This window comes from Schistocerca nitens, chromosome 3 (genome assembly GCF_023898315.1).
Source record: "Schistocerca nitens isolate TAMUIC-IGC-003100 chromosome 3, iqSchNite1.1, whole genome shotgun sequence".
In the NCBI taxonomy this organism is placed as follows: domain Eukaryota; kingdom Metazoa; phylum Arthropoda; class Insecta; order Orthoptera; family Acrididae; genus Schistocerca; species Schistocerca nitens.
In genome coordinates this window covers 604,441,903-604,454,520 of record NC_064616.1, presented here as the reverse complement: position 1 = coordinate 604,454,520, position 12,618 = coordinate 604,441,903, and the positions used below count along the sequence as shown (strand labels likewise).

The following is a 12,618-nucleotide window of genomic DNA, read 5'->3' as shown; positions in this document are numbered from 1 at the left end:
TGGAACCTTATGCTTTCATCTTTAGTAATTAATTTAGCTGCTCGATCGATAAGTGAATTTTCTGAAATCTTTAATTCTACTAGGTCTTTCTCAGTTTCTTTAAACCAGTTGGGTTTCGTTTTGCGGTTACGGAAGAAGTCAAATATTTGTTTGGTTAATCTGTTGGAATTCATTCTGAGAAGGTGACCATAAAAATTTATCCTCCTTTTTCGCATAGTATCTGAAAGTTTTTCAGTTTTCTTATAGAGAGTTTCATTTCTGATAAAATCTTATTGTCTTGAAATTTTGGTCCTATGATTTTTCTTAAAATTTTTCTTTCCTTTAGCTCAATTTTTTTCCATTTGGCCTTTGAAATTCATATTTAATGTTTCTGCTGCATACAGTGCTTCTGGCTTAATCAGTTTCTTGTAATGTGTAATTTTGGACCCCTTGAAAGGGATTTTTTGTTGTATCTATTTTTTGTTAGTAGGAAGGCCAATTCAAGTTTATTTTTTCTGGATTCCATTGCTTTGTTTTCCCAGCATTCCAACTAATCCATTCTCCGAGATATTTGAATTCTTTTACTATTTCAACCTTTTGTTCTTGAAATTTGAGGTATTTACATGAGTGCTCGATGTTTGTCAATATCTTAGTTTTTTCAAAGGAGATGTGAAGACCTATTTTAGCTGCTTGTTTGTTTAGTTCAAGGATATGTTCCCGTTCTTCTTCCACTGTTTCAGCAAACAGGCCATAGCATCTGCAAAAGCAATGAAATTTACTTTAAGGTTCTTCTTTTTGCGACCCAGTCTTATACAACTCTCTGACTACTTTCTCAGGCGCACAATTGAACAGCAACGGTGAGAGCCCATCCCCCTGTCGCACTCCCGTTTTTATTTCAAAGGGTTCCGATAGTTCGCCCATAAATTTAACTTCCGAAAATGTATTTGTAAGGGTAGCTTTTATAATATTGGTTGTTTTATTATCCAAACCCATTTCTAACAGGACTGATAACAGAGATTCTCTACCAGTCGTATGATATGCTTTTTTGAAATCAATGAAGGAGATTACGTATGCCTTTGCCCTTGATTCTTGGTATGCCATGATGTTTTTGAGGTTTAGTATTTGTTCCGAACATGATATACCCTTTCTAAAACCTCCCTGGTATTCTCCAGTTTGCGGGTCCAATTGCGGCTCTGTCCTGTTCATAAGTACTTTAGAAAGAATCTTGTATGTTATATCCAGCAGTGATATTCCTCTGTAATTGTTGGGGGTCTGTCTTCAAACCTTTCTTGTGGATAGGGTTGATGAGAGCTGTTCTCCATTCTGTGGGGATCTCTTCTTCTTTCCAGATTTTATCGAAAACACACTGAAAAGATGTAACTGCATTTTTGTCAGCTTTTTTCCATAGTTCGGCCACTGTTTGGTTTTCTCCGAACGCTTTGTTGTTTTTAAGCTGTGAAATGACCTTCTGTAGTTCTTCGGTCGTTGCTGGTTCTGAATCCGGATTCTCACGGTTATTTGGGATGGATTCAATTTTTTCAGGGATGGGTTCACAATTCAAGAGTTTCTCAAAGTAGGTGCTCGATCATTGCACACTATTCTTGTCACTCTCACTTCACAGTCTGTCGACTTGGGTAGCTTTAGATGCACTGGAATGTCCCCGACGGATTTGTTACTCAGGTGACAGCCAATGATTATTCCACGTTCAGAGACTCTGAACTCTCCTGACCTACCCATTCTGCAGATACCTCTTCTCTACTGATAATACAATACTCCCCGCCTCCTTTTTTGACGGTTGGTCCGGCTCTCGTGACATTTAGTGGCCAGTTCCTAATTACATAGGGTTTTTGAACACTATATGTAAGTGTGCAATACTTAAGGACGAAAGTAACTTTCACACGATGTGCCACTGCCAAGTAACGTAACTCACTGAAAGTTGGACCATACATAGAAAGAACTGCTACAGTACAATACAGAAGATAACTGAAAGAAATACACAAAGAGACGATAATTACACTGAAGTCACCGCCATTCATGATGGTCCCCCGCATATTAGAAAAAGCAGGACACGACCTTTAATAGGAAGAGAGATCACTACAGACGGGAATGCATGTTTTGCAACGTGTTCCCATGGTCGCTACAAGGTTGGTAAGCAGTTCTTGTGGTAGGGCATACTATTCCTCCCAGGGCTTTAGTTGGATACTCACCGTCATTCAGTACCGATAGTTACAGAATTGCCCGAATAGAGTACCGGAAGTCCTAAAACCTGCAGATTTATAGCGGTATTGACCAGCTCGTAAAATACCAATCCTATAGTTTTTTTATAAATTCTATAAATTTATTGAATTGGTCAGGCAATAGAAAATAATCTCATACGATATACCTAATAATGGGTGAGATGATAATATTGCTGTACGATACGAAGGATTCCAAAGAAAAACGTGCTTCAGCAATGAGTTAGTTCGCCTGACGTTATAATTTATGTTAACAAGACTCTTTGCACCTAGAGTTAGATTGTATTTGGAACACAATCTCGATTGCAATAGCAGTAGGTACTGTGACTTGTTGGGAATCAGATGTTATGTATATGATCATGATGCAAAATGAGTTTACTAATGCGGTTATTTCAAAATAATTGTATCGAAACCGGTGAAGGTGAAAGTAATATTGCAAAAATTTCGAGTGAAGTTAGTGATAGTGCCGAAAGTGCAAGTGGACAGACCCGTCGCAGTAGAGAAGTACCTCTCAGGCTCTACAATACACTGTGTAACGGATTCAGTAAATGATACAACTCTTCTGCCTTGCTGCTGGACCTCAGCTCAGTGGAATTATTTTAGATATGAGAATGCATCGATAATTATTAATAAAGTTAACTTAAGATTTAAGATTTGTTCACAAGCAATTTTATTCCTAAAAAGCCCCAGGGACTTCACATTTCAGAGGAATGGTTGCATGGAAAAATAAATTTCTATGGGAGTGATAAAAGAGCTCAAAACAGAGTTAGAGGAAAAAAATTCGTGAACATAAATTAAGTAAATCAAACATATCTGGGTCAGAACAAGTGGAATTAGGTGAAAAGCAATACTTAGGACAATGATTTATAACAGTGCAATAAGAAGAAGTTGAAATGCCTGCTCGTATTTTTAGAACAGCTTGCAAAACTTCAAAATATCAGAGACCTTACACTGATATGCCAGTTGATATACATCTCCAAGCTCTTAATAGTGGGAAGAATCCTTGACGCAAATTTCTGTTGCAGTGATCACATGTCATATCATTGAAAGTATCCGTGAAAGAATCGTGAAACATATTGTAGAAAGCTAACAGAAAATGAGTACATTAATAGATGAATCTATCACAATGAGCAAAAAGTTGTGCGTTTTAAATTTCCTATGGAGGACACTGATAGTTAGCAAACTATGTTTTTAGATTTGACTGAACTAGCTTGTAGTATTACTGTTGTTCTTCTTAAAAAAAAAGCTTATATGTTTTTCATGTTAAGGCACCTCAACAGTGATAGGCAGAAATAGTGGTATAGGGGCACAACCTAAAAAATTTTTTCCCTCTTTCATAATCTGGCATTGCAGCAACCATAGAGTTAGCTGTTAATGATTCCATCATAGAAATCCGTGGAATAAATTAGTCTCAGACATTTGTAGAAAAACTGTATGGTCTATACAATCAGTCTCCCGAGAACAAAAGAGACCTAAACACCTGTGCAAAAGCTTTGGGGAAACGAATGTTCTGTATTGGTAACACTTTCACAATTCGGTGGGTTTCATCGATTAAAATAACTCTGCAAGCTATATGACAAGACTTTGAGAATTTATATTCCCATTTGGGCATGGCTGAGAATGATGTTACAAGAAATCTGTCAGATATTTTGGTTTACGGAAATATCTAGGATGTGCTTTGTGCTCTTCAAATGGTTCAAAATGGTTCAAATGGCTCTGAGCACTATGGGACTTAACATCTGTGGTCATCAGTCCCCTAGAACTTAGAACTACTTAAACCTAACTAACCTAAGGACATCACACACATCCATGCCCGAGGCAGGATTCGAACCTGCGACCGTAGCAGTCGCGCGGTTCCGGACTGAGCGCCTAGAACCGCTAGACCACCGCGGCCGGCTTTTGTGCTCTTCAAAAGAAGGAAATGACACTGCCAGCAACACATAAACTGATAAAAAGAACTCCTAAAATATTACAGACATTGCTGCAAAATCCTGGCCATTATGCCAAAGTAGCTAACGGTATGACTAAACAAGTAAATTCAAGTCCGTGCCTGTCAGGATCCAATAAAATAAGAATGATTCGTGCAGCACAGTTTTAAAGAAGTCCTACTGCCAATTTAGAATGAAGATTGTTAATTACTTAGTTTTATTACATTGGAATGATTCAAGATTTACAAAATACAGGGTGTTTCAAATTCAATATACTGGTTTTCAGGCTTTGTAGCATTTATTGCAGTCAACCTGGAATTATAAATAAGACATCAAATGAAAGAGCAGCTCAAACAGTTTTCTTACAAGTGTTCAATGTGAACGCCATTCGTCACATATCGAGTCGATAGGGAGTTCTTCCCAAACCTTGATTTGAGTATCTGGAGGGATTGTTCCAAAAATCCTGTTCTAAAGTCGGGTATAAATTTGCTGGTAGCGGAGGCTGATAGACATGATGCTTTACGAAACCCCAAACGTAAAAATTGTATGGCATCAGGTTGGGTGTAAACGTGGAGGCCATACAATACAAGCTATGTCATCCGCCGCCTTGCAGCCAATCAGGCTATTGGGCACATCGTTTAACCACTTGCGTGCTGAGTTCTTCCCCGAAAAAGAAAAGCTCATAAACTTTCCGCCGGAATACGGCACAAAAAAATCAGTTTAGCGGAGCCTCGTCGCAGCTGTACTATCTCGTGGGGATTTGCTGACGACCAGATGTGAACATTATGTGTGTTCACATTTCCACTTAGGTGAAATGTCGATTCATCATTGAAGGCGACGCGATCCAGCAAATCTTCATCGTCATTTCGTTTGCAAAGTCGGCACATAAACCGTAATCTGAAGGATTTAGAGTTTTAACAACTGCAAACTTTAAGAACGTAATTGTAAACGCGTCTTTAAAAGTCTCCGCACAGACGACATTGGATTTGCTCGAAATGATTTCTTGGGACTGCGTGTGAGATACTCTTGTTCAGCACGTTCTTGATTCACTATTGGTTGTTCCATACTCTTTCCTTTGTCCCCAAGTCTGAACAGCTCTTTCATTTGATGTGATGTATATAAATATAATCTGAATGTAATCTACATCTACATCTACATGGATACTCTGCAAATCACATTCTAGTGCCTGACAGAGGGTTCATCGAACCAACTTCACAATTCTCTATTATTCCAATCTCGTATAGCGCGCGGAAAGAATGAACACCTATAGCTTTCCGTACGAGCTGTGATTTCCCTTATTTTATCGTGGTGGTCGTTCCTCCCTGTGTAGGTAGCTGTCAACAAAATATTTTCGCATTCGAAGGAGAAAGTTGGTGATTGGAATTTCGTGAGAAGATTCCGTCGCAACGAAAAACGCCTTTCCTTTAATGATTTCCAGCCCAAATCCTTTCTCATTTCTGTGACACATTCTCCCATATTTCGCATTAATACAAAACGTGCTGCCTTTCTTTGAACTTTTTCGATGTACTCCGTCAGTCCTATCTGGTAAGGATCCCACACCGCGCAGCAGTATCCTAAAAGAGGACGGACAAGCGTAGTGTAGGCAGTCTCCTTAGTAGGTCTGTTACATTTTCTAAGTGTCCTACCAATAAAACGCAGTCTTTGGTGAGCCTTCCCCACAACATTTTCTATGTGTTCCTTAAATTCTACAAATCTTTAAAACCTTTGTATTCATCTTTAAACATCCTGTAGTAGTAGCTATAATGATCTCCTATGTCATCTAACGGTATTAAGTCCACCTGAATGGCCCAAGAAGGTAATATAATGCACGGAAAAACAATTTAGAATCTCAGATAACAGGAAAACCTCAAACGCTTTCAAGGAGTATAAAAAATATAGAAATATTGAACGGAAGCCTCGTGATCTACTGCCATTGCTTTCTGCTTAACACATTATTGTTATATCAACAGCTGAGTGTGACCGCTCACTTAGTTCCACGAATCAGATTTTAACCCCTTTAAGAAATGCCTTGTTTGGTGGATCATGTGTCTGATACAATGTTTATTAATTTAACTGGACCTCCTCTTTCGGAATTCGACCCACTGTCATATGTAATAACTTGGCTGACAACTGGCAGGGATCAGCTGAGGAAACCTCCCATCGTAAAAGGCTGCGAAGCAACATACCTTCGAAACTGTGTGGAAAATTTTGAAGGATTAGGTGAGTACGGAAAGTTATAAACTAAGGCCCTGATTCCTCCAGTAGAGCTGTTGACAACTGCAGGATGGTCGGTGCGTGTGGATGTGCTGTAATACATTTGTCCACGCATTCCACAAGTGCTTGATGAGATTTAAATCGGGGGAACGGACCTGCCCGTACATTAGCCGAATATCCCCTTGTTCCGCAGTTCAAAGCGGTCGCGCATTGTCATCCATAAAAATGAAGTCAGGGTCGAATGCTACCCTGAAAAGACTCTCATGGGGAAGAAGTACAGTGTCACAATAACGTTGACCGGTGATTATACTGTGTTCAAAGATTTGGAGGCCATTATTTTCGTATTTCTTTCAGTTACATTCTCTATTACGCTGTAACAGTTCTTTCTATGTGTGGTCCATGTGTCATCGAACTATGTTACTTGGCAGTGAAATATCATGCGAAAATTACTTTCGTCCTTAAGTTTTTCCCGCCAGTGGATATACGGGTAAATATCGAACAACAATATCTAACGTCTTAAATTCAGTTCTCAGTCGCACCAAGGATTTTATCCTCCACTATTCTGCCATTTCTCCTCTGGCAATAATTTGTTTCTGTGAGAAATGCCAAGCTGTAGCATGTTGCGGAATGGTGACCGTGTACCGTAATTTTCCTTTAATGGTTGGAAGAGGACAAGGGAGTACTATGTCTAATAGAACCATGTCAGTTAATTAATTACATGTTCCCTAGATCATCTGATAAATTCGTTTATCGAAATGATATGGATAGCGTCAATTTACAGGATATGTATACAGGTTTAGTGTTAATGAACGCATTGTTTTTTAGTCCTACTCACGCAACAACATCTAAGAAATAGTTTTGTTTACAGACTGCCAGCTTTTCAATGTAAACTCGTGCATGGAATAGCAGAAATTGTCCAGGACAATTTTGCTTCACTGCCTGTCAGTCATTTGATGTTTTTGGGTAAATGATCAAAATTTTTGCTGCTGTATATTGGACTCCTTTCTGAGTCCCTGACAGGTTTAACAATGGGTAGTAAAGGTCGTTTTTCCCTCTAGTTTTGTAGGTATGAGTATCACTGTTCTTGTCAAATTGTTATTGATTATTTATAACGAATTTCATTAGCGAATGTATGTATTTGATAGTGCTGTTAAAATGCCTAGCTCCTTGAAAAGGTACCTACATGACGTTCATGTGTGAACTGTTCGCTTTTGTGCAATCAATACATTCTTTCTAAGTGATGAGTTACCCCAGAAAATTATTCTGTAAAACATTATTGAGTTGCAATATGCAAAATATGTCAGCAGTTATACGAAGAGCAAATGCAGCTGACCTTAATTGTGTGAGAAACTCAGTAATATGCTTCTTCCAGTACATATTTCCATCAGTTTGTATACCAAATAATTTGGAGCAGTCTACCCTGTTTACTGACTCTTGCTCATATTGTTCATCAATCTATGGTATAACCCAATTGTTGATATTCTTAGTAAAGCACTGCAATTTTCAAAGAAACCTTCGGGATGAGAAAAGCTTCAAAAGGACATGACAGTTCTAAAGTACTTCAAAATTTGAAGTTGTTTAGACTATTAAGATGCATACTAAAAATGATTATAGAGCTGGAGAGAAACGGATTCATCTAAGAGAAAGTCGAAAATGTTGATCATAGGAACTTATAAACACAGTGGTACACCATATTAAGAAGAAATTGAAGCAATGCTATAGCTGTTCTACTTAACGAGAAATGAGACACACCAGACATAGAATGCTGTAGATTTAACAGTCCCTTCTCTACAATACCCAAGATATTTTCACTAACCACATAGAAAAAAAACCATTGGATTATGTGCAAACATAGGAACAATCATTATGTAGAATAGAATATATGGAAATGGCCCGTTTGCAAGTCGGAGACAATGAGAATTATTTAGAATTTTGGTGGGTGTTAATAGGTTTTAAGAATGCTTTTGACTAAGTTTCAGCAAAACTTGTACCAATAGTCCTCGAGAAATAAAGAAATAATTAATCCAGCTTAGTATGATGAAGCATATGTACATCAACGCTACAACTTCCTTTAGAAGTCGCCAGCATAGTGGGAAATTCAAAATTGAAAGAGGAGTCAGGCGAATAAGTTTCATATCACTAAACATTCTCTCAGCAGTCCCTCAGCTGGTGAAATGAAGAAGGTTAACTTGTTAATTAACATATACACGGCCTCTATTATTGTCACCTACTGCGGAATCAACAACTTCGAGAAGGAGTTGAAGGTAGACGACTAGAATTTTGTCGCTAGCTAATTGCCACTCAACGAGCAATCCCGTTAATGCTGTTGACTGATGAAGTCACTTTTACTCGTAACGGTCTAAATAACACTCGTATCTCACATCGTTGTTCTGATGAAAAGCCAGATGCCTTTGTGGTGACATACCATTCTCTGTAAATGTGTGGTGTGGTATAGTAGACAATGAATTGATTGGGAGGAGGCGATTAGTTTTTAACGTCCTATCGACCGCGAGGTCATTAGAGACGGAGCACAAGCTCGGTTTAAGGAAGGATGGGGAAGAAAGTAGGCCGTGCCCTTTCGAAGGAACCATCCCGGCATTTGCCTTAAACATTTTAGGGAAATCACGGAAAATCTTAATCAGGATGGCCGGACGTGGGTTTGAATTGCCCTCCTCCCACACTCGAGTCCAGTGTGCTAACCACTGCGCTGCGCCGCTCAGGGAATTGGGCATGTTCTGTTACAGCAGTGTTTGTCTGGGTCATGCTACCTAGACGTTCTTGAAAACGAGCTTCCAGCATTAGCTACAAGCATGAGTATGATCTTCCAGCGTGACTGGAACCCCAAATATTTTAGTCGTCAGGTGACACATCAACTACACCTAACATTCGCCGGAAGATGGATCGGCAGAAATGGTCACGTTTCTTGGCAATCAAGGTCCGCGTACTGTACCCCTCTAGATTTTTGCCTATAGGGATGGCTGAAAGGCAAAGTGCTGCCCAAATAAAAGGACACAAAGATGAACTCTTAAAAGCTACACGCGATGTGTCGTAAAGAAACTTCGAAAGTATATTAAAGTATGAGTTGGAATTTATGAAAATAAACTCTGAACTTAATCATCTGCCTTTGCTTAGCACCTTTTGAGAGTATTTCCTTGGATTACATCCTAATAACTGTATCTCTATAACCAATAAAAACTTGACACATGTTATATGAAACGTTTCATTTGAATTTGCCTATACTACCACGTATCACCTACCAAAATATTTACGCGTCCTCCAGAAACACCCTGCATGTATACTTTTTTCTGTTATTTTTAGTTACAGTGAAAACCGTATAACATGAAAACGCTCAAAACGAAAAATCGGCTAACATAAAATAATTCTGCGTTCCTAACGAAATGCTATGCAATATCATACATTTTTGTTCTTTAACAAGAAATAAAAATAGTATAAGAAGCATAAGTCTCGCTTCTCGGACGAGCATACATACGTGCTTTCTGCATTTGCGACGTCACCCAAATTTATTGATTTATATTTTTTGTCGAACGAAGAAAGACAATGATTGCTACTTTACTTTGTGTGCTGCCTTTGTCAGAGCACTGCCATCGTATTTCGGATTCAGTGATAGGTTTATCGAAATCAGAAAAGTTTGTATCAAAGTCATGGAAGACTCCACAGTATTTTATTGTCCTGCAGTATCTCCAGATGAATTTGTTGCAGTCGATCAGGATCTGTATAAAGCTCCAATTATGACAGTCGAAGACATTTTGATGATCGTTCAGAGATCAAAAGATCGGAACGATGTAGATGATGACGACGAATTTGTCAGTGAAATCAACATTACAGTTCCTGTAACTACAACATCAGAAATTCAGAACGTCGTGATAGGTATGTGCAGATATTTGGATGGTGATTTGAATGACAATGAAAAACCTATGGGCTACATGAAAAAAATTTGTCGATAATTTGATGCTGAAAAAGATATTACAAAAATCAGTATTACATTTTCTCCACGAAGAAACCGTAATTTACTGTATATAAACTTTTAATGTACAGTATGTACTGCATCTTCATTTTCTGCACGCCTTTGTCTTTTACAGTGTCCATTGCTTCCTTGGCCTTTCTAGACTTCTTTGGCCTACGAAAATTTCTTTGGCCGTCCAGATAGTAATTTCTTACTGGGTAAGGTAGTCTGTCTATCGAGGTGTTTACTCCATTTTCTTCTCTTACCTTGTACTTTGTTTCTTATGTTAAAAATGTTTCTTAATCTGTCTACTCTGGTACTGGCTTTCACAGCCCTAAGAAGGCGCATTTCAGTTGCCTGGATGTTACTTTCTCGTCGCTTCTAAGTAACCGACGACTTACTTGGTTAGAACAGTGGGAGAACGTCGATTACTTATAAAACTTTGTTCTTGTTACTTTTTGTGTCTTGTTTAACCTGTTCTTTGCTCCACATATGTTTTGGTTCCACATCCCAGATAACTGAAATGAGTGACCTGTTCTACAACTGTACTGTCCACAACTATTTTCGTCCTTACGTGGTTCCTTACTACAAAAGCCGATATTTTAGTTTCCTTTGTAGATGTAGTCCATGTTGTAGTCTTAGACTATTTTGTTTAGAAGAAATTTCCACCCATTTGTTCTTTACTTAATAAACACACTGTTATTACTTTTCATCCGCATTTCAGGATCCTAAAAGTAATATACTAGATTTTATTAAGTAAGTGAAGAACAAATGGGTTTCCGTTGAGGAAGATCGACAGTTGATGCAGTATTTGTGATGAAACTGGTCATGGAAAAAATGCAAGAAGTTACGTATAGTAAATTTTAGGAGGAAATAGAATTACTACAACGTAATTCTACAAGATAAAAAAGTAGCTGTTTTCGCGTGTACCATTTAACAGGAAATTGTTATAACACGAACAAATATTTTGGTCTCCTTTTTCAGTGTGTGTCTGTATTGGCACACACTGGCTCTCAGTAATGGTATACTGGAAACATAATACCCACACTCAAGGTGGAACTAAAGCTGCGAAGCAGAAAATGTCAGTGCCCTTAGTTGAACGAGAAGCTTACCTGGTAGGATCTCGGTCGTGGTCTCCAGACGCGGCATCACCCCCAGCGAAGTAGGGTGGAAGGGGCAAGCCTTCTTTCCCGTAGTTGGCGTCGTCGCTCATCACTTGGGTGCCACCGTCCACACCATCTCCCAACTCCCACGGCCATTCCTCAGGAATTACGGCAGCAACGTTTAGTTCGGTCGTCGTGGTCTCGCTATAGAATTCCTCTGTGGTCGCGTTTCGCTCGGTGGACTCATTTCCGCGAGAGCTGACTGTGTGCTGAGTAGTAGTTTCTAGTACAGAGGCGGTAACTGTGGGCTCAAGAGTCTGGCTTGTTGTTTCCGCCAGCTGAAGCTGTTGTGGTACCAGAGGGCCACAGTGGGACGATTCGGTGCCATTTGGGTTTTCGGAGCAGTCGTGGTCCCCGCTGTCGATCTGTGGAGCGCCTGTGTCGGTCCACCCTGGCAGTGACGAGTCGTTGTCTGGGTGTTCCACAATGGTTGTGACAGCTTCCTGGTCGGTCTCCGTCGTGTAGCCCTGTTCGTCATCGGTGCCGAGGCAGCCTACGCTGGTGTCGCAGCCGGGCGGCTCTGTGGCGGGCAGGAAGCCCTCTTCGGGCGGTTGCGGCTCTTGTGCGTGCCCCAGCGCGAGGCACAGCAGCGGCAGCAGCAGTAGCGCCTGCGGCGACATGTCTGCGTGCACTGACGGGCTCCAGCCGCCAACGCAGAAGCGCCGGCAGCATTGCCCCCACCACGGGGTCACCACGACGCTGTAAAAAAACGTCGCGCCGTGCACTGCAAAACGCGCCAAGCACAACAAAGCGGCACAGCGCGCCTTCCCAATTTTCCCACGGCCCTTTTCCAAGTACCAACAAAAAAATGTACGGTAAATAAATTTAAATATATCTAACGCCCGTGGTGGGAAGGCTCAGAAACTTAGGACAGGGAGGATAGAAGTGGTCTTCCATAGACATTGATACAGACAGGCCTAATCATTTATGACCACCTGATTAATACCGTGTTGGTCCATCTTTAGAACCATACAGGGTGATTCAGCTGTCCCTACCTATGGGTTTTTAAGCAACCCGCAACGCCTTCAAAAACCATGTGTGGGATTTTCAGATTTTCATATTCCAGCCCCGGATCTAGGGGAGGGGGGGGGGGGGGAAGGAGGGGGGCAAATCGGAGTATCTGCCCCGGGTGGCAG

At 40.2% G+C, this 12,618-nt stretch overlaps 1 protein-coding gene across 1 annotated transcript in view; it reads right to left on the bottom strand.

The window, feature by feature from the left end:
- LOC126248535 (hemicentin-1-like) overlaps positions 1-12,095 on the bottom strand; it is an 838,517-nt gene extending 826,422 nt beyond the window's left edge. The window contains exon 1 of the mRNA XM_049949594.1: positions 11,432-12,095. Within this exon, the coding sequence (XP_049805551.1) occupies positions 11,432-11,532 (101 nt within the window). The 5' untranslated portion in view covers positions 11,533-12,095. The remainder of the gene's footprint in view (positions 1-11,431) is intronic.
- Positions 12,096-12,618: the final 523 nt, after the last annotated feature.